Here is a 23,024-nt window from a genome sequence, read left to right as displayed (position 1 = left end):
TGCCTGGTTCACCAATTACTTCTCAGACAGAGTTTAGTGTGTCAAATCAGAGGGCCTGTTGTCCGGACCTCTGGCAGTTTCTATGGGGGTACCACAGGGTTCAATTCTCGGGCCGACTCTCTTTTCTCTGTATATATCAATGATCTCGCTCTTGCTGCGGGTGATTCCTTGATCCACCTCTACGCAGACGACACCATTCTGTATACATCTGGCCCACTAGCGTCCCACCTCGACAACTTCCGGTGAAATTGCAGAGTGCCAAATTCAAATTAACAATAAATATTCCTATAAATATTTAACTTTCATGAAATCACAAGTGCAATACATAAAATAAAGCTTAACTTGTTAATCCAGCCGCCGTGTCAGATTTGAAAAAGGCTTTACGGCGAAAGCAAACCATGAGATTATCTAAGGACAGCGCTCAGCACACAAAACATTACAAACAGTTAGCAGCCAAGTAGATTAGTCATGAAAGTCAGAAATATCAATAAAATTAATCACTTACATTTGATCTTCGTATGGTTGCACTCACAAGACTCCCAGTAACACAATAAATGTTTGTTTTGTTCGAAAGTCCCTCTTTATATCCAAAAACCTCCATTTGTTGGCGCATTTTGTTCAGTAATCCAATGGCTCAAATGTGGTCACGAGGCAGACAAATTCCAAATAGTATCCGTAAAGTTCGTAGAAACATGTCAAACGATGTTTCTAATCAATCCTCAGGTTGTTTTTAGCCTACATAATCGATAATATTTCAACCGGACAATAGCGTCGTCAATATTAAAGAAAAACAAGAGGCATGCTCTTGGGATTGCGCACCAAACAGGTTGGGGAAATTCCAATGGCCTCTCATTGAAACTGATCATTCTCCCTCATTTTACAGAATAAAGGCCTGAAACAATGTCTAACGACTGTTCACAGCTAGTGGAAGCCATGGGGAACGGAAACAGGGTCCCATCCCTTTAAATGGTGGATAGGCTTTCAATGGAAAAACACCCATTTCAAAATAATAGCACTTCCTGGATGGATTTTCCACAGGTTTTCGCCTGCCATTTAAGTTCTGTTCTACTCACAGATATTATTTTAACAGTTTTGGAGACTTTAGAGTGTTGTGTTTTCTATTCCAATCTATCTATCTATAATTATATGCATATCCTAGCTTCTGGGCCGGAGTAGCAGGCAGTTTACTTTGGGCACTCTTTTCATCCAAAATTCCGAATGCTGCCCCCTATCCCAAAAACGTTAACAAACTTCCAAACGAGCTTCAATGTCATACAGCACTCCTTCTGTGGCCTCCAACTGCTCTTAAACGCTAGTGAAACTAAATGCATGCTCTTCAACCGAATGCTGCCCGCACCCTACCGATCCTCGACTTCATTTATGTAATTTACAAAATAGCCTCCAACACTCTACTCAACAAATTGGATGCAGTCTATCACAGTGCCATCCGCTTTGTCACCAAAGCCCCATGTACCACCCACCACTGCGGCCTGCATGCTCTCGTCAGCTGGCCCCCTCTACATATTCGTTGTCAGACCCACCTGCTCCAGGTCATCTGTCTTTGCTAGGTAAAGCTCTGCCTTATTTCAGCTCGCTGGTCACCATAACAACCACCCGTAACACGCAATCCAGCAGGTATATCTCACTGGTCATCCCCAAAGCCAACACCACATTTGGCCGCCTTTCATTCCAGTTCTCTGCTGCCAATGACTGGAACGATTTGCAAAAAAAAAAAAAAAAGACTTACATCTCCCTCACTAACTTTAAGCATCAGCTATCTGAGCAGCTTACCGATCGCTGCAGCTGTACATAGCCCATCTGTAAATAGCCCACCAAACTACCTACCTCATCCCCATGTTGTTTTTATTTACTTTTTTTGCTCTTTTGCACACCAGTATTTCTACTTGCACATCTATTACTCCAGTGTTCATTTGCTAAATTGTAAATATTTCGCTACTATGGCCTATTTATTGCCTCGCCTCCTTAGTCCATTTGCACACACTATATAGATTTGTATATTGTGTTATTGACTACTTTTGTTTATCCTATGTGTAACTCGGTGTTGTTTTTTGTCTTTGCTTTATCTTGGCCAGTGCGCAGTTGTAAATGAGAACTTGCCTACCTGGTTAAATAAAGGTGAAAAAAATGTAATGTATGTAATGCACTACTGGCAAGTAAAATGCATCACTTTCATCTAAAAATAACAGTTTTAATGTAGTAGTTGCAGTCACCCCCCACAGACTGAGTGTTTGGGGAATATGAAAGTGAGGGAGAAGACAAATATCCTTTTGAGGGAAAGGTACAGGAACATGTTTTAGTCACTTCAAATAATGATGATAACCTAATCTGTGTATAGAGGTTCTGTTTAGCAAATTGAATGGAAATAAAAATATTTTGAATATACAGTTAGCTTGCAGAATGCAATGTTGGATATCCAGGGCGAGGAGCTGATGAACACTAAACTGGTCTGGTTGATTCTAATGAAGCCCTGACTTACTGAAACAGGAAATCATCTGACTGACCACATAGTGCCAATTTATTCCTTTTTTTCTTTCATCCCTCTGTCCGATTTCCAACTTGTTGGGTACCCTAGGCTGCATGTGATTTGTCTTGGTCTGTTGTTTTTATTAGCCTGAATCAAACAGAAAAGCTGGCGCTTGTTACTTGAACATGTTGTCTTTGTCTTAAATGGTAACTTTGACCCCAATTTCAACCTTTGCCCAAACCCTTCCCCCCCAAAATAATGCATTCAGGTGAGAAGTTGTGGTTGGGGGGGGGGGAATGCTCCTAAATATTAATTTTGTGGTTGGGTAAACTTAGTTGTACCTGATCCCAACACTTTCTCACTAAAACATACTTACCAGAAGTCCACTGGCAAACTCTGATAATACAATTCTGTGCATTGCGAGTATATTAGGCTCTAGACAGTTGGCTCACAGTGGTAAGGCGCTGAGTTCTTTATCTATTGCCACCTGCGGTGTAAGTTCAAATCCCCCATGGGGCACAAAAAAAACCTATGAAATGTGGACTCACATTTATTGCGTTCTTGCTTTGGAAAGAAAAAAGTTCTCACCTTCAAAATGAAAATTAGGGTCTCAATTAAATTTGCAGTATTGAAGTAGCTCTTTTTCCAATGGTCAAATTAACTCTCAGATCGTTCTTGGGTACTGTATGAAAATCTACAACTACAATCAGGGCGACCCCTCACAGGTATGGTTTCACTTTTCAGAATTAAAAGTGTATGGGCACAGGAAAAATATCTGCCCTTTGTGGGATTAGAACTCACAACCAGTGAACTAACAATGAGCTGTTTAAGCAGACTGCCAGTTATAGAGATTGGGAAGCCTTGAGGTGGTACCACTCAGCACATCTAGAAGGGAGTGTATTTCATACTGAACCCGTCCATTGAGATGACATAGAGGAACCCTCTCAAGGTAGAGTTAATCCTCTAAAGTCAAAAAGAGCTAGATTTTCTACTAAAAGACCAAAATATCACTGTTAAAATTAATACCGGAATTGACGAGTTTCACTACAACTTAGCTGAAAACATCTGGTTTTCGCTGAAAAAAAGTTATTTAATTACTTACTCTTTAACAGTTAAACTTGTTTATTTAGCTCAAGTTATTTCTGACCTTTTTTAATATGCAAAGTGTAAAGGGCATGTATCTTCAGGTCACTGTTTCTTGTTAGAGCCCTTCAACTATAAGGCCCCAGTATGTGGCAGCTAGCAGGGTCTTGTGTGGCTCGGCCCCTAGGGGAATAAACTCAGCTGATATCTTCTCCAGGCGGCTTTGGCTCTGCAGGTCCGGGCCTTAAATAAATTGGCATGATCTAACGCCAGTTTTAGGTGTTTAATCGCCACATTATTCACTGTGATTGTCAAATAGTTGGAAGTGCTCTCTCCGTGGATAAAGAGACGTGAGGTCAAATGACATGGCTGTCGCCTTGAAAAGAAAGACATTAGTGTGGCCTTTGTGTGAATCCCTGATTGTGCTTTTACTCGGGAAGCTTCAAGGTTATTACCCGGGTGTAGAAATGACCTTTAGGAAGTTTAATATTTGACACTTCCAATGGTAGATGTATGTTGATGAATTATTGCTCCGCTGGTGGATGTTGCAGAAGAGCTTTCTTCTTGCTTATTGATGCCTCAATATAGCATCTATGAAATGAATGCAGAATAGTGGGACATGCAGGTATCGTCAATGTTTTGAATAGTGTTGTGTAAAGATCAGTTAGACCCAAATGCAAAATGTGACATCCTAGTTAGTATACAGGGTAAGGTCCTGTGAACTTCAGAAACTTTTTTATCTATTTATTTATATATATATATATATAATAATAAAAAAATGTCTTTTTTTTGTGCTAGTATTTCTGCCAAAAAGAACAGCATGGTGGTTGTTGTTATCCAAGAGCTAAATCTTTATTGTAATCCAGTAGACCCCCGTCTATACTGAAAAAATGTCTAAAGCAAGGGCCCATTTAAAAACAGAGGTGTAATTTTCAAGTGATTACTTACCAGTGGGTCATGGAATCAAAAACAGTATAAATAGGGTGAAATGGTAGCACAGGGGTTGATTAAAATGGCCATTGTAATTCTACCTCTGTGGTAATTATTTCCTCATTGTCTTGCTGTAGATGGATTTCATCTGGGAAATTTCAAGCATTCCAATTAGCTTTTCCAGAAGTGTTGAAGCCTATTCATTGTGGATGTTTTAAACAAAAAAAGAGATTAGATACAGTGCCTTCGGAAAGTATTCAGACCCCTTGACTTTTTCCACATTTTGTTAGGTTACAGCCTTATTCTAAAATGCGTACATTGTTTTTTTCCCCTCATCAATCTACACACAATACCCCATAATGACAAAGCAAAAACAGGTTTGTAGACATTTTTGCTAATAATAAAATGAAAAATATATCACATTTACATAAGTATTCAGACCCATTATGCAGTACTTTGTTGAATCACCTTTGGCAGCGATTACAGCCTCAAGTCTTTTTGGGTATGACGCTACAAGCTTGGCACACCTGTATTTGGGGAGTTTCTCCCGTTCTTCTCTGCAGATCCTCTCAAGCTATCAGGCTAGATGGGGAGCGTTGCTGAACAGATATTTTCTGGTCTCTCCAGAGATGTTAGATCAGGTTCAAGTCCGGGCTCTGTCTGGGCCACTCAAGGACATTCAGACACTTGTCCCGAAGCCACTTGCATTGTCTTGGCTGTGTGCTAAGGGTCGTTTTCCTGTTGGAAGGTGAACATTTGTCCCAGTCTTGAGGTCCTGAGCGCTCTGGAGCAGGTTTTCATCAAGGATCTCTCTGTACTTTGCTCCGAAAGACATGCACTGTCAACTGTGGGACCTTTTATATCGACAGGTGTGTGTTTGCCTTTCCAAATCTTGTCTGATCAATTGAATTTACCACAGGTGGACTCCCAAGTTGTAGACACATCTCAAGGATGATCAATGTAAACAGGATGCACCTGAGCTCAATTTCGAGTCTCATAGCACAGGGTCTGAATACTTATGTAAATAAGCTATTTCTGTTTTTATTTGTAATAAATTATCAAAATATACTAACAACCTCTTTTTGCTTTGTCGTCATGGGCTATTGTGTGTAGATTGCTGAGGATTTTTATTTAATCCATTTTAGATTAAGGCTGTAATGTAACAAAGTGGAAAAAGTCAAGGGGTCTGAATACTTTCCAGTGTATGCACACCTCCATTTATGTACTGAAATCTCATACACAAGTATTTCTAATATGTGGATATCAGATATCACTGTCATAATTCAAACACACAAGGTTTTTGGCTATGGAGAACAAAAGAAACAAAGACTATGGAGAACCAAAGATCGATTGTTTTGCACTGTTGGAGGGAGGATTTGAGAACTCAAACAAATTCAAATTATTGTCAGTTTTTCTAATAATAGTAAAACATACAGGCCTAGATCGCATTCCCTAGTTTACCTGTCTTCTTGGAGCAGTCAGAGCAGGTGTACACAGAGCTCCATTGTATCAACTCTACTACAAAGGCTCTGCTGCATTCCCTGAACAGTAATGCCCTAGTGCAGCTCCACTCTGTTGGCTCCCAAACCAACCCCACAACACAGCACAGGGGTAGTGCCTTGGAGCAGAGAGAGGGAAAGATCTCTCGCTCTCTCACACACACACACACACACACACACATAGGGGCCCACTTCAAATGAGAGCGGTGCAGGGGGGATTACTTGGCCTCTAACAGGGTTTTGGCTCCGACATTAAGGTTAAAACCCTTTTCTATTACAGAGATCTCGAGTGATGTTGCCCCCACGGTGTTTGCAGGTTCACCACCTCTCTGGTAGGTCATTCTGTCAGGGCTCTGATCACTGGACTGTGACTGGGGACCTGGCTGGGCTGGCTCCATTCAGACACAGTGCAGACGGCGCTCTCCGGCTAGAGCTGAAATCAATACGGCCGTCTCCGTTAAAAACCCACTCAGAGGCAGACTAGCACCTCTGTCCCCTAGTCTGATCACACAGCTTAAGGCCCTGATTGGCACCTATGAAGACAAAGACCATTGACCCACAGCTGTCCCATTAGCTCTGGTTAATGCTCAGATTGATACTGAGCAAATAAAGGAACCATGTCTATAGATATTTTTTATAGACTGACTGCCCCATACAGACCCTATACCTGCTGGCTGTTTTGGACGGCTCAGTTTTGCCTAGTTTCTTTTGTCGTTTTTTGTTGTTGCTGTGTGTTAATTTGGAAATGATTTGTCCTCCTCAGGTGCTGTTAGTACAGTAATGTCCTCCCTCCAGATGCATTGCGCCCCGTTTTGAATTTCAAACAAGTCAGTTTCCTGTGGAACTTGTGGCTAACTTCAGCAAAGAGATTTTGAAATTGGTGGAATCTGTGAGTCATCGATTTCAACTGAAATTGAAAATACTTCCTTACCCATGCCCCCCCCCCCTCTTCACTCAACTTCTCTGTTGCTTAGTTTTGGTTTTGAGTCGTCAGAGAGAGGGTGGAGCATTCTGCGAGTATAGAGTCTGGTAGCTCCCCTAGGCCTGCTCTGAGTCACGTCATCATTGTTCTTTCTAGAAAATGTGGTCGCTGCCTGTGTAAAGCCTAAATCTGTGCAAGATGTGCACTTTCTCAAACTTGTGAAGACATTTTTACATTTGATTTTACTACATTCCTCTTTTGCTCTCAGATGGAAACAGATTGGGGGAAAAAAATGGGGATTTGATAAAGCTTAAGATAGAATCACAGCGCAGGTCTTTTTTTCTATCTTAGATGAAAAGGAGGGAGAAAAGTGTCATTCTGCTGCACTCAGGTTTTAAGGCTGTGGTGGATGCCCTTGATCTGTTCTGTTATGCTACATTAGCACCACTCAAATTAGCAGCACACTAAATTCTACACAACACAAGAGGGGGAAATAGAAGAACTTCAACGCTTTTGGCATTTGCACAATGTGAATGATTTTCCTCTGAATGTGATTAATTTAAGAGAAAAAGGCAGCTCATTGGGTGTTTTTAATGATTTAGATAGCAGCCAGACATTCATCTCACCAAATGTTCCGTTTTGAAATCGAAGGATAATTGATGATCGGCTCCACCTTCCCCAAGAGCGCCTGAAAGGTTCAGGTCGTCGAATCAAGCTCTTGTCTTTCAAGTTGCCTTCTCCACTGTAAAATGTAATTAAGCAGAACAAGGTCCGAAGGGGTTATTTTTTTTACCCCTCAATCAGCGGCGAAATTACCAAATTTGAAATTAGTAAATCCCAGACGCCCTGCTTTCTTGTCATTGTTATCAAGAGCGTGAGAGCGAGGCAGTCTAAAATGAGGAAGGAAAGAGAGTGGAAACAAGGGAAAGAGAGGATGGCTCAGAATATTAAAACACCCAAGTGTCAGATCACGACAGCAGGTTACATTTGAAGACCTAAATTTGAATGATAATTTGTCACAGAGAATTAAGTGTGCCACGGTGAAAAAGAGCTGAGTAATAGTGACTTATTCCTCATTCAAAACGGCAGGAAAATAAGACATGAGTGTAGATATGGGTGTTTCTCCAGGAATTAGATTCTATATTATACAATACCATCAGAATAGAGGATAGGGGGGCTAATAGAGTTAATACTTCTGTCACATCACATGTCACATCCTGCTGATAGAGTATCCTATCAGAGAAGGTAATTTAGTTCCCTCAACAGGCACAGATGGCCCATCGCCACTAGGCTAAGATGAATAGAGCTGTGATCAGTTGGAAGGTTACTTTTTTTTTTAGTATAGGAGTGATCTGACATTACCACGACAACCACCACAGAGTCATCCTGAGATTGTCACATGTTTTATTCTGTTGAAGCAAGATACATTTCCCCTAATTAGTTCTTAGCTAAAAAGTATTGTCATTGTTTCTCATTTAGTTTTTTTGTTTTATAAATATTATATTATAATCAACCAATGAAGTCCCTGATATAAATACACTCAAAAAGACACATCCAGTCTACAAGCTTTGGGCTGTGACGACTACGGATGCGTTCACACAAGCCGATCACAGCCTGAATGTCTTCCTGCTATACTAAAGTTTTTTGGTGAATGCTGGTCAGTCTCCATTAATTACAGTTTGACTAGGCTAGTTGGACTAGCTTATCCAGGCTATTCTAAGCTACAGCACCCTAACACTCCCAACATTTTCGCTAGATTTTGTTTTATTTCATCAATTTGAATGCAATTAAAATGCTTTTTATTTTACGCCAGATACTCGCAAGTACATTGATCACAGCCTGGGTTGTGTTGAGTTGGGGTAGTCGAAAGGACAAATCATGATGATTCTGCCATTGCTTGTCCCTTCCAGCAACCTGTCCTTCGACACAATAAAGGAAGTCCTTGTCACAGAGTTGGAAGGTCAAACTGTAAATGAGCTTTGATATTCCAAAGGAAAATTTAAAGCGGAGCCTTTGTAATAACGTTCATGGTGCTGTCCCCCCCCCCTTCTCTACATATAATTCCCCTGGTTTTGCGTCTATAAATATGGGAATGGGAGATGTATAATTTCAAATGAGAAAATATATCCCTTTGGATTGAGCAGCCCAGCTAGCCAGACATTACAGGGGTGTTTGTTAGGAGGGGAAACGCCACCCCAGGCTGTTTAGGGGATGATGAGACCGCTGCTAGGTCATTGGCACATTCACAAATTAGCATTTCGATCAACCAGGTATAAGGCCAGAACATGTACAGAAGACATGTTTATAATATGTACATATGTAAAGAGTACAAAGATAAACAAACACGTTACTGGAAGAATTACCATTTTAAATGTCTTTCGTGTTTTTGAATTGGATTAGTTTACATCTTGTTTATCATATTTGTATTATTTTTCCTGTGAGTATTCCACTTTCCACAGTGCATTTTGACTCGCTAACCACAAGCATGGTGTAGCTAGCTAGCTATTAGGAGATGGGGCTGGATGGATCTGTTTAGCCTGCTGACATGTGACATTTGAATAACTAACTGTATGTTACTTATGATAGGCATCCTAATAGGTCTCTGCAAACAGAACTTGTTCTCTCTCCCCCCATTAATATTAAAAAGGATTGAGCCATAGAAACACCACTCTAGTTTTTGCACTCCTATCCAGCTCCTGCCTTACCTATGACTTATAGTGTAGTGATGTGCAAATTAGAATTTCCAAGCTGCCCTGTTTTGACCTCTTAGTTATATTTCCGGTACCTGAACTATTTTAGAATTCTTGTTTATGCAGCACATTTGAGTTGATGTTCATACATATTCCTCTGTCTTCCTGTTGGGTCCGTGTGATATGCTCCTTGTCTTCTGGGTGCAATTTTGAATTCTTCCTATAGGACCTCTTTTTTTTTGCCACATAAAAAAAAGTAGGTGTTTATACACAGTTTTACATACAGAGTGATCCCGCACACAGACCGTAGCGCTCTCTAGGCGCAATGGCGCTGCGGTCCCCATGGCGTCGTGTACTACTCACTGAAGACTTGGTGACAAATGGCAATTATATTTGTGTGTTCTTCATGAATCCATCAAACACTGGCCTTTTTAAAAATGCTCCCAAGATATTTGAGCCTGTCAGATACAAGGGACCAAATTGGGATGCTGCTTAGACAGTCAAGAACCACTCACCCCCCAGTTCCATCTGATATGTTTGACAGCCTGTGTAGAGGACTACTCCATGTATTATTCAACTACAGATGTACACTCTCAACAGTTGTTGATGTGTTAGAAATAGGGTGGTTAGAAGTCCAATTGGAAGTGTTTCCCCCCCCTCCTTTCCTAAACATGGTGTTTTAATGCGATCTGTCAGGTTGTGTATGTCCACCAGCTCCGAACAAGTTTTTGTGGTAAACCACACAACTGTTCAATTTTAATCGCTTATGATTATTTCAACTAGCGGGAGTTGTTCCTTTTTTTTATGGGGGATATGTTTCCTTGTCCGGATAGGAACACTGACTTTGCAGTGCATTTATATTACATAGGCATTTATATTGTATACCCAGTCTATAGAGTATACAGTTCTTATCCAAGTTGATGTTTAACTGTTATTATCTATTGCTGCTAGTTCTATTTCTCTATTATTACCAGAAGTAGTTCTACAGTATATTCTACTAGCTGGCTTGGTTCAGTGTGGTTACATGGTTCATCATGCCATCATCTTTGGCAGGATCATCGTTACCGTGATCAATGATTATGAATATTACCCTGTTCCTGTCCATTCATCTTTGTCTCCCATTGCTTTCACTGGATAAAAATAAAACTTGGTCTCCACGAGACTGGGAACCTGTCCTTGGAAATGTGTCTTCGTAGGCTCGCAGTTGAACCACTTTCTAGGCTTTCTAGTGTGTCGGAAACCCGAACCGCTGCTTTTTTATGCGGTGGTTTCCTAATAACTATTTATACTTTGTAAATTGAAAGCTTGACTTTCTTCAAAGGGAAAGGTAATTATGCTGGCTGAGGCAGAGAATAGACAGACTGTGGGTTGGTCGTTTGTGGATGCCTCCATGACCTCTGTATGAGAAAAGAGACTGCTTTATTACACAAGCTGCTATGGGTAATTTATTTCATAGGCAAGTGTCGTCTTTTAGACCAGAGTGTGGCGTCACATAGTCCTGCCTACATACTGTGTTTGTACCTACCCAGTAGGCTACATCAGTAAAGGGTATTGAGCTGAAGAGAACTTATTATATATTTTTTAATGATTAAAAAAATGGTTAGTTAGTCTTGTCTCTTTGCTGCAACTCCCCTACGGACTTGGGAGATGCGAAGGTCGAGAGCCATGATTCCTCCGAAACATGACCCTGCCAAGCCCCACTGCTTCTTGACACACTGCTCGCTTAACCCGGAAGCCAGCCGCACCAATGTGTCGGAGGAAACACCGTCCAACTGACGACCGAGGTCAGCTTACAGGCCCCCGGCCTGACACAAGGAGTTGCTAGAGCACAATGAGACAAGGAAATCCCGGCCGGCCAAACCCACCCCTAAACTGGACGAAGCTGGGCCAAATATGCGCTGCCTCATGGGTCTCCCGGTCACGGCTGGCTGTGACACAGCCTGGGATCGAATCCGAGGCTGTCGTGACGCGGTGCAGTGCCTTAGACCGCTGCGCCACTCGGGAGGCCAGCTTAAGATAACTTTTGTACTAGTTATAGTATGGTTTGTTCGTTGCTGATTCTGAATTCCATTGTTAAAATGTGTCTTATTACAGAATAGATTGTTGATGTTCACTATATAAAAACAAAGTTGATATCTCACAAGTTCCATGTGGATATTTGTGAAAGAAAACAAGCAATTGTTGAATCTTCTTGTTAGCCATCCGTAGTTTACTAACAATGTCACGTAAAAAGCTGTCAAATCCATCAACCTGGGTTTAAATCGGAGCATAATGAATTCTCCTTTGTGCCAACCAGTTGTCTAATTCAAATTGCATAGAAATCTGATCCCAAAAGTCTATATTTGTTTATAGAGGCGGCGTGCGGACCGCTGTACGAGGAGACAAAGCAGTGTCTGTTTTTAATTGCATTGTTTTACATCTACATTCTCGTCAGAGAGGTCTCCCTGGGTGCTGAGTGTGTTGTAAAAAAGAGGTGGGCTAGAACTCGATTTTCCTTTCTCTTGTTAACAATAATTGCACTAGTTGGTGAGCAGACAGGAAAGAAAGAACGAAAGAACAGGCGTATGCAGATCGCTGTTTGGCGCATCCACTTTGACTTGGAGAAGTTCAGGTACAGTAGTAGCACTCTACAAATCAACACTACATCGTGTGGCTGTCACCAACAAAGTTCCCCTAAGAGTGTCGTATTGCTGTACGGGCCGCCGCTTGTGCAGCACTCGCACCCTAAAATGCAGAGTTAGTGAAAAATAAAAAAAAGAGATGAATAATTCAACAGAGATCAATAAGTCACCGTGCTGCTACTTCGCTCTCCTTTCTGATGCAGATGGAAGGTAATGCAGGAGTTATCTCCCTGTAGAGCTGGATGTGCAGGAGTCTCTTCTCCTTCTTCCCCTGGAAATGTCACCGCTCCCTTTATTTTATCAGATGGCCCGACATTCATTCGTTCGGTGGTTGACTCTTCATGGCTGGCTGCTGCCTGTCACACGTGGAGCGACTGTAAGAATGTAAAGAGCCAGAGCTTTGAGAATGGGGAAGGGAAATCACTACTCTACTGTAGCAGGGGCAGGAATGCAGGATCAGTCTTTCTTTTAACTCACCTGGGTGCTTCTCCAAGAAAATGCTTGTTCACTCACTGTTCACCTACAGGGATACTGTACTGTGTGATCATTTGGGTGTGTGAGGGTTGTAAATCCTCTTCAGTTCTCCTTTATTTGTTAAGGTTCCATGATGGCAGTACAAAAAAAGGACACTTATTGAAGGTTTACCCTCGGGATTCCGGTATCCGTTCTGATGGTATCAAAACAAGAAATCTTGAGGGTTACAAAAAAATGGTTCTTAAGTGACTTATTTGATACTTGTCATGAGCACCCAACATAACAAAGACAGTCAGTACCTTGAACGTTCTAAACAGCCTTCTCATACTCAGAATCTAGCTGTAAAACCTTAGTAGAGAATAAATGGCATGTTCTCAGTCAAACATGCTGAAAGCACAATAAGTGCTCTCTAACTGAAAAGAGAGGAGTGTGACATTTTAAATAACTTTCCCCATCCAGCTCAACCTCAGCCGCTGCCCCAGCCAACCGCCTCTGCGCAGGGAGAGCCCGACGAGGGAGAAGATGCTGCTTCTGACAGAAGTCAAAATGGCCACCAATCCTCCACCGGCCTGAGTAACGGCAATGGAATCCGCCGGCAATGTTCCTGTGGGGCGGAGCAGCACAGGAAGCAGCACCCATCGCCCGGCGTCTCCCAGAAGATGCAGAGCCAGCTTCGTTCCAGCCTGTCGGTCAACAGCGACAGCAGCAGACGGAGTAAGGGAAGCTCCACCGGATCTCACAAGCCTGGGACGTTACCAGAGGGTGAGTTATAAGTGCTGGGCGCCGACTGTACACACACACTCTGTCTTATATAGAACACACTCTCTCACTAGGAGGTAAGTACTGTGCTCCAACTTAAGGTCATTAGAGTCACTCACAGACTAATAATCACACAATGAACACACATCCCTCATCTGCTTGGCTTGACTTTCCGCTAGCACTTCATCAACACCTTTAGTGCAGGTCTTCCACCATTAACATTCCATTTGTTCGAGAGGACAGAAAAGACGGTCAAAAATGGACAGATTCTCTCGGTTCTCTTATTTTAATGATGAAAGTGTACTTTCATTTGGTCAAGACCTGCTTAGTATGGCTTTATTTTCCTCAACAACAACCGAAAGGATGTATTTTAGAATTCAGGGGGAGCCATCATTTTCTCAGGTGTTGTGCGGCGGTGAGTGCAGTAATGAATTGGTGTTCTGAATGACTAATGGTCAGTAAGGTGTGACCTTCTAATGAGGATGAGCCGCCCAGGGTGCCTGCTAAGTGTCATCCCTCCTTCCATACCTCCCTCCCTCCCTCTGCATGGGCCTATGTCTGTCCTCCAGTCTCCAGCCTTACTGTGGCTCCTCATTAACATTGGCTCTGTCTGGGAGTCACACACGCATCCTCTTTTTACCTTGTAACAGCTGTCTGCTATCTGTTATCTGCTATCCATTATCTAACCTGCCTGCTGCTCCTTGCTTATCATCGCCTCGTCTCTGACTCCTCTCGCTTTGTCTTTTACTTTGTCTTATAGAGGAAGAGGGAGAAAAAATAATAGATAAGTGTGAAATATGTGATACAGTGTGCTCTAAAAGTATTGGGACAGTGACACATTTTTTATTATGTTGGCTCTGTACTCCAGCACTTTGGATTTCAAATGATATAATGACTGGGGTTAACTTCTTGACGCTACCCATCCCTTTCACAGGATCATTTTCGTCAGCAACCGTTGAATAGCATAGCGCAACAGTCAAATAATATTACAAAAAAATATTAATATTCATGAAATCACAAGTGCAATATTGCAAAACACAGCTTAGCCTTTTGTTAATCCACCTGTCGTCTCAGATTTTGAAATTAAGCTTTACAGCGAAAGCAATCCAAGCGTTTGTGTAAATTTATCGATAGCATAGCATTATGTACACTTAGCATCAGGAAGCTTGGTCACAAAAATCAGAAAAGCAATCAAATTAACCGTTTACCTTTGATCTTCGGATGTTTTCACTCACGAGACTCCCAGTTACACAACAAATGTTCCTTTTGTTCCATAAAGATTATTTTTATATCCAAAATGCCGACGTTTGTTTGTCGCGTTATGTTCAGAAATCCACAGGAAAGAGCGGTCACGACAACGCAGACGGAAATTCCAAATAGTCTTCATAATGGCCACAGAAACATGTCAAACGTTTTTTATATTCATTCCTCAGGTAGTTTTTAAAATATATATTTGATAATATATCAACCGAGTGTGTAGGTTTTTCAATAACAGCGGGAGGGACAATGGCGGCTTTACTCTGTAGCGCAAAAACTCACTCTGAGAGCCCCCACCTATCCACTTACGCAATGTGATCTTTCACGCTCATTTTTCAAAATAAAAGCCTGAAACTATGTCTAAAGACTGTTGACACCTTAGGGAAGCCAGAGAAAAAGGAATCTGGTTGATATCCCTTTAAATGGAGGATAGGCATGCATAAGAACAGAAGGGTTTCAAAATAAGAGGCACTTCCTGATTGGATTTTCCGCAGGGTTTCGCTTGCAATATCATTTCTGTTATACAATATTTTATACAATATTTTGACAGTTTTGGAAACTTTTTAGAGTGTTTTCTATCATAATCTGTCAATTATATGCATATTCTAGCATCTGGTATTGAGAAATAGGCTGTTTACTTTGGGAACGTTATTATTTTTCCAAACATAAAAATAGTGCCCCCTAGCTTCAAGAGGTTAAAGTGCAGACTGCCAGCTTTAATTTTAGGGTATTTTCGTCCATATTGGGTGAACCGTTTAGAAATTACAGCACTTTTGTACAGGGGGCCAAAAGTATTGGGACAAAATTCAGCTATCTGTATTAAAGTAATCAAAAGTTTATTATTTGGTCCCATATTCATAGCATGCAATGATTACATCAAGCTTGTGACTCCTACAGACTTGCTGGATGCATTTGCTGTTTGTTTTTGGTTGTGTTTCAGATTGTTTTGTGCCCAATAGAAATGAATGGTAAATAATGGATTTTGTCATTTTGGAGTCACTTTTATTGTAAATAAGACTGATGTTTCTAAACACGTCTTCATTAGTGTGGAGGCTACCATGATTATAGATAGTCCAGGATGATACCCTCAAATGAAAGTTGACAGTCTGCACTTTAACCTTGTAGTCATTGTATAATTTCAAATCCAAAGTGCTGGAGTACAGAGCCAAAACAACAAAATACTTTTGGAGCTCACTGTAAAGTCTGTTTTAAATGAATTGGGGAATTTGAGATTGTTTGTCTTCACCAAGGTTAAGCTATTTGAAATATGCAGCAGGCTAACAAGTTATAGAGTTCCCTATAAATAAAAGGTATGATACAAGTTAAATATTCACCAATGATGTATTCCACAGGCGTCATGTTTTTCTTCCATGTCTTAATTGGCAAAGAAAAATAGCAGCAACAGTTCAATAAGTCTCATTACAGCTTTTGTGTTGGTTATTCTTCGACTTGTGTTTTCTAAATCAATATGTTCACACTCAAGTATTTATTTCCCGGCGTATAACAGCAAGCTGTTGTGTTTTAATGTTTACATGGATTACCATAATCTGTTTGCCTGTGAAATTAGCTACTAAACAGCCCCTATGAACACTAGAAGAATAAAGCTCCACTGGAAGAGAACCTAGCTCAGGGGATTCTAGAGCAGAGCATTCTTGGCACATGTTCTCTGGCACTGAAATGAAGCTGTGATAACAGTTCTGTGTACGCTACTGACTGAAGAGTCGTTTACCGCTCGTCTTTTAGTCAGGCCGGGGTTCGGTTGGGGCCTTGTGTGGTTTTTATTTGTTGTGTAATCAATTATGATTTGAACTCCTTTTTAAGTCACATTCAATACTTTTTAAGGCCTTTGTGGTGACTAATTTGGAATGCTTTCTTTGCGCCAAGTTCACATCTTGGTTTGTCTGTATATTCCCCGTAGCCACAAGTTTGACCCTCATTCATGCATTATGGACTTGCACTCTAAAGACTACTGCATGGGGTGGGCTTCTCCTCTCAATTGCTATCTCTCACCCTCCCTCTCTCCCTCCCTGTGCCTGGCAGGCAGCTAGGCAGTATACTGGCCCTCCACCCAACAGTCTCTCTTCATTTGAATGTTTTCGCTTGGCTCGATGGTGTGCACCCATTCCAGCTTGTTTTATGTCATGCTGCTCCCTTTGGAGTTTTTTCCAGATGTCTCAAACTATTTCCTCTGAGGCGCTCGCCGCTGTTTTTGGCCCTCCAGAATCTGGGCATCTTCGCCGCGGCCTGACATTAAACATGAACGCTCTCTCACTGAGGCGGTGTCAATTTGTGCCGTATTTTTCTTTGTGGTAGGAGAGATGTCTGGCGTTCTTGTGTACATGACCCAGCCCCCCTCGCCCCCTTCTGTAAGGTTTTCACTAATCGCTGCTGTTGAATTATACATCCAAGTGAATTGCTAACTAAGATGCCCCAACTGCTTGATGCTATGGACATTATTTAGATCATTTTGTATCAGAACATAGTGTACTGTGCTGGTACTAGCTTAATTATCGTAAAGCGTCTTTCAAGGTTTTAGATGCTTTGAGGTTTCATCATTTGACATTGGCAAAGTTCTGCTTTTCGCTTTCTCTAGTAGTACAGAGTTTTAAGTTCTAGAATACGGTGCACAATAATTATGAATGTTTTTTTCAATAACAATCATTTCAAATGCGGAAATATGATACTTTTGTTCTAAAGTGTCTCTGTTGTAGTTGCCTATGATAATCAGCGTTCAAACATCTTGGTGAACCCGTTTGTATCGTTTCATGTTGGCATTCTCTGATTTGTGTCCAGTACAGCGCTACTGGTCAAGCTTTGTGGCAGTCAAAAAGGAGCCCTGTCTTTCTGACAGGCTGAGAACGTCTGATGAAAGTTATGCAAAGACACTGATTGTACTGGCATTTTTCTATCCATATCAATGTCTTGCATCTCCAAAGCTCTGCTGGGCCTTGACTACAGTGTGGGTAGAGGTGCATGCTCTGGACGATTTTATTTAGGGACGATTTTTCAAATTTTCATAGCAATCGATAATCAGCATTTTTGGACGCAGAGTATGGCAATATTTAGACTTAGGGTTGCCACCCGTTCAATAAAATACGTAACGGTTCTGTACTTCACTGAAAGAATAAACGTTTTGTTTTTCGAAATGATCATTTCCGGATTTGACCATATTAATGACTTAAGGCTCGTATTTCTGTGTGTTTATTATATTATAATTAAGTCTATGATTTTATATTTGATAGAGCAGTCTGACTGAGCGGTGGTAGGCAGCAGCAGGCTCAAGCATTCATTCAAACCGCACTGTCCTCTGTTTTCCAGCAGCTTTTCGCAATGCTTGAAGCACAGCTCTGTTTATGTCATCAAGCCTATCAACACCTGAGATTAGGCTGGCAATACTATAGTGCCTATAAGAACATCCAATAGTCAAAGGTATATGAAATACAAATGGTATAGAGAGAGAGAGAGAGTCCAATAATAACTACAACCTAAAACTTCTTAACTGGGAATATTGAAGACTCACGTTAAAAGGAACCACCAGCTTTCATATGTTCTGAGCACGGAACTTAATGTTTAGCTTTTTTACATGGCACACATGGCACATATTGCACTTCTCCAACACTGTTTTTGCATTATTTAAACCAAATTGAACGCGTTTCATTATTTATTTGAGACTAAATAGATTTTATTTATGTATTATATTAAGTTAAAATAAGTGTTCATTGTTCATTCAGTATTACAAATATATATGTAGAAATCGTCCGATTTAATCGGTATCGGCTTTTTTTGGTCCTCCAATAATCTTTGTTGAAAGGTCATAATCGGTCCACCTCTAGTGTGGCGGGGAGAACCTTCACGGCTCCTTGCATGGTACAGAAAACAGCATGTCAGAGTAGATCTGTGATTTAGTACCCATGACTTATTACAAAGATGTCTCTCCATTTCAACTAACATTGTTTAAAATGCTTGCATGTGCTTTAATTATTTGAATTCTACCTGTTCTTTACTTATTGTTTTGCCTAAATCTGTCCATCCATCCGTCTTTTTATTTTTTTTTAACTGTGTACCATCTGACTTTCATGTAACGGATGTTAGTGCATGACATCACTTACATTCTGTAAAATGTTTTAACACCACTGAACAAAAAAACGGAATAATAAATTCCACAAAATAAAACAGCTGTTTTATTGGTGAAATAGAGAAGAGGGTTTTCCATCCGTTCATTGGAAAACAACAGTGATCACCAGACACGTAAAAGGTCTACAGAGGTTAAATGTTAATCAGTGATGAGAGAAACGGCAGCATTAGCACAACAATTTGCCAGGGAGAAGAATTCGGACTTTGCTAATCAGCTTTACGTAATCAAGTCTGTGCATTTGCATGATAATGCCCCAATTATTTAGAAAGCTGCTAATCAAAACCCAAAAGTGGAATTCAGTCCCTTTGGAATTTTCCCTGATTCCATTTGGCTCTACTTCCTCCTCCCTGCTTAGTCAGCAACTTCTACTCAGCTTGCACTCTCTCTTATGCACCTGAATACACACACACACACACACACACACACACACACACACACACACACACACACACACACTATATACTACAATATACTACTGTTGTTCCAGTTCATTCTGTGGTTTCATCTGTTTTGTCAGTCAATAGTGATAGTCTTATCTTGACTTATTTACTGTAAGGACGTTATTATACTGTACGTGTCAAAGTAATTGGCCAGTCTGATTTGTGACTGTATAACTGCCTGAGCCCTGCTCAAGGCTTCTGATTACAAAAGACCAGGGATTAACTCGCTCTGTTCCAGGCAGGGGTTTTAATCAGATTTTTTTCCCCCACTGGCTTTTAAGACATTTGTTTTTGTTTTCTTTGTATTTGATCATGCTTTGTGTGGTTTTCTGTGTTTTTCATCCATCCTTCATCCTTTTTCATAATCCTCCACCCGTCTCTATGGACATGGTGTGTGTTGGACCCAGACTGCTGTGTCCACTGCATCCTGGCCTGTCTGTTCTGTGAGTTCCTGACCCTGTGCAACATGGTGGTGGCCCAGGCTAGCTGTGGCACCTGCACCTCGGAGGCCTGCTGCTGCTGCTGCTGCGCTGAGGACATGGGAGATGACTGCAACTGCCCCTGCGACGACATGGACTGTGGCATCATGGACGCCTGCTGCGAGTCCTCCGACTGCCTGGAGATCTGCATGGAGTGCTGTGGCATCTGCTTCCCCACATAGGAAGGACCATGATGGCGATGGGATTGGGAATGTTGGCCGTAGTGCTACTGCTACCTGTACTTTACGCTCCAGCAGAGAGGGAGGGAGGGAGAGGAAAAGTGTGTGTGTGGGCCAATTAGGTGTGTGTGTTTAGCATATGTGTGTGTGTACAAGTGCGTGCCTTTGATTTAAGCCCACACAGAGAGATCTATTAATCTACACTGGGCCTCTCTGCCAACATGGCCAAGCAGGGGCCAAAAATAGTTTTTATAAATGCTTTTTGTTACGTACCACAAGTATAAACATGCTTTATGAAAAAAAAAAAATATTTACCAAAGTGTGTGTTTAATTTTGACCAATATGTTAATCAGCTCTTTAAAAAGTATTACCTTAGATGCCTTATTGGATAGGAAGATCATCTCTATCATTTCAGGAATACTGTCCGACTGACATCTTTGCCTTGAAAGTTTTCTTCTTTTTTCACTACCAAAATGTAAATTCCTGACACTAAACCAAAGGAATACATGTTCTACCTTGATATTTAGCAGCCTTTTAGTGTGTTTAGTCAGTACTGTATGACACTGTAATAACTTTTTGTTTTTTGGGATGTGTTTTTCCTACTCATATTAATACACCTTCAATTAGAGGTATACAAACTACGAGACACATTCGTGAACAATGTGTAACAACAGAACAGCCGTAGTTATAGTCCATATCTACTGTAGTGTGCAAAATTATACGTATTGAAAAGCTCCATGTAAAGAAATATTGGAAAGCTTCATGTAAAGAAAGTTTGAAGATCAGCACTAAATCGGGTAGATTAGTGTATACCTTTTCTGTTCATGTATTTAATCCAGATATCAGTTTTTGTTCTGTAACATTTCAACTATGTAAATAATGTACGTGCTTTGTAGGGCACGTTTTAGTTGTCTTTCGGATTCAAGTGTGCTTGAGTTACTTACAAAACTGCACAAATGGGGAGCTCCATTATGTATAACCAATGCTAATCTCCGACACCCACAACTAAAATCTCTGTTGCTTGTCGTCGCATCCCAGAGTCTTTTGGAAGATGTTACGAAACCATTTCTGTTACGTAGTCTGTCCACGAGAGACTTCTGCTAATATCTACCTGTATCAACAAATCTCTTTTGAGAAGGATTGATGGATGACAGGCAGGGTTAACCATAGGGTTAACATGGAGTTCAAGGACATCTGGGTTGTCAGGCTTTGGAGTATGCTGCCATTGCTGTTATTAGATCAGAGGAGATTTTGATTTAGGCCTACCGTCAGCAGTTCACTCCAGATATGAGTAGTAGTATTCTTGTCTGATTGTTGGCCTGATATAACTAATGATTAATGCACATTTGAGTTATACTGTAGCGTGTGCCCTCACGCAATGTTAAAGCCATATTGTTGGAAATAATGGTTTTAGTCTATCCTGAAGACCATCACCATGGTTTTCACCTGTCAGTCTTTCAAGCCGTGAATTTACTGGATATACATTGGAAATACTGGCTTCCTGGAATATACAAGGGATGAGAAATTTTTACGACTGGTGAATTGCGCAACATTTTATCATTGTCATAACATTTTGTTCCCTACAATCATTGTTTTATATTGTTGTCAATCAATTATTTGCTCAGTCTTACGCTCCACTTTGATTACATACTGTACGGTACGACTGTTAGTTCTGTGATGTTATTTAGCATGTATTTGGGATACTGCCTCAGTATTACTTGTTCAAATGCACTCTTTAGTAACAGAAAGTGATAAGGAATTAAAACATGGCTGACCCTGTTTGCCATAAGCGGCTTTTGGATTACAAGTGAATGACTCGCAACACAATAAGAAAATATTCTGGACTGTCAGATTCAGAGAAGAGAATCCTAAACTAATGAACAACATTTTTTTTTCAGCAGATTTTTTTTTTCTTCTGTGTATCAAGTTGAGTTTGGTGAATCACTTTCTCAGTCTCAAAGATTTGCTTTGATGTTGTTTTAGTGATACTTAACACAGGGACTCATTAGTGTGTTGCTTTTCTAAATGGCAAAGTTCCTTCACTTCACACCATCAAAGATCATGTGCTGTCAGATCTTAGGCTTGCTTCTCTAATGGTGGATTGTCATTATGTTTAAAGGAGTTGGAAGGACACCACCGCAGCAGATAGTGTTCAGTCGCACTCTGTATGAAACTAAGCCGCAGACCTCTTAACATTTGTATGATTAACTAACGCGGTCTTTCTCTGGATATTTTCTTCTGGCTATACAGGCCTATGAACAGGAACAACACTAGATAATGTGAAGACATAGTATTTACATGTATTTATCTTTTTTTTCCCTCTAACTGTAGTATGTTTTTATATTCTGTCCACTAGTTGTGTATATGATATACTGTACCGTCTTCACCTTTTCCATCTTCTAGAATACCTCTTTTCACTGCATTTAGCATACAACACAGTTTGTAGGTTATTGTACATTAATTCAGAATCATGTCTGAAATAATAAAAAATATAAAAATAAGAATGAACATTGTAAATTTGACTTTTTATCGCTTGTCTTCAGATTTGCTTTGAGCCATTTTGTAACAATTCCTGGCATGGAAGCAGATCCCTTGGCACTTTAGCCAACTGTTTTGTCACTCCTTTTCATGCCATACATAGCATTGGCATGAGATTAACAGGATGAACACATGGCTACAGCACGAAACGATCTGCTCGTAAGCTACCAGTATGTTATACATACAGTGCATTTAGAAAGTATTCAGACACCTTAACTTTTTAACATTTTGTTACTTTATAGCCTTATTCTAAAATTGATTAAATGTTGTTCCTCATCAATCTACACACAACACTTCATAATGACAAAGCGAAAACAGGTTTTAGAATTTTTTGCAAATGTATTAAAAATACAAAACACCTTATTTACGTACGTATTCAGACCCTTTCCTATGAGACTTTCAATTGAGCTCAGGTGCATCCTGTTTCCATTATCCTTGATGTTTCTACAACTTGATTAGAGTTCACCTATGGTCAATTGATTGGACATGATCTGGAAAGGCACACACCAGTCTATATAAGGTCCCACAGTTTA

The 23,024-nt window shown here is 40.7% G+C and overlaps 1 protein-coding gene across 1 annotated transcript in view; it reads left to right on the top strand.

Moving 5' to 3' along the window:
* mdfic (MyoD family inhibitor domain containing) overlaps window positions 1–22,457 on the top strand; it is a 28,413-nt gene extending 5,956 nt beyond the window's left edge. Inside the window, exons 4-5 of the mRNA XM_021577487.3 lie at window positions 13,164–13,466; window positions 19,703–22,457. Of these exons, the coding sequence (XP_021433162.1) occupies window positions 13,164–13,466; window positions 19,703–19,956 (557 nt within the window). The 3' untranslated portion in view covers window positions 19,957–22,457. The remainder of the gene's footprint in view (window positions 1–13,163; window positions 13,467–19,702) is intronic.
* The last annotated feature ends 567 nt before the right edge of the window (window positions 22,458–23,024 follow it).

Source organism: Oncorhynchus mykiss, chromosome 21, assembly GCF_057628025.1.
Source record: "Oncorhynchus mykiss isolate SJ-2025 chromosome 21, ASM5762802v1, whole genome shotgun sequence".
Classification (NCBI taxonomy): Eukaryota; Metazoa; Chordata; class Actinopteri; order Salmoniformes; family Salmonidae; genus Oncorhynchus; species Oncorhynchus mykiss.
This window is presented reverse-complemented; position numbering and strand designations above follow the sequence as displayed.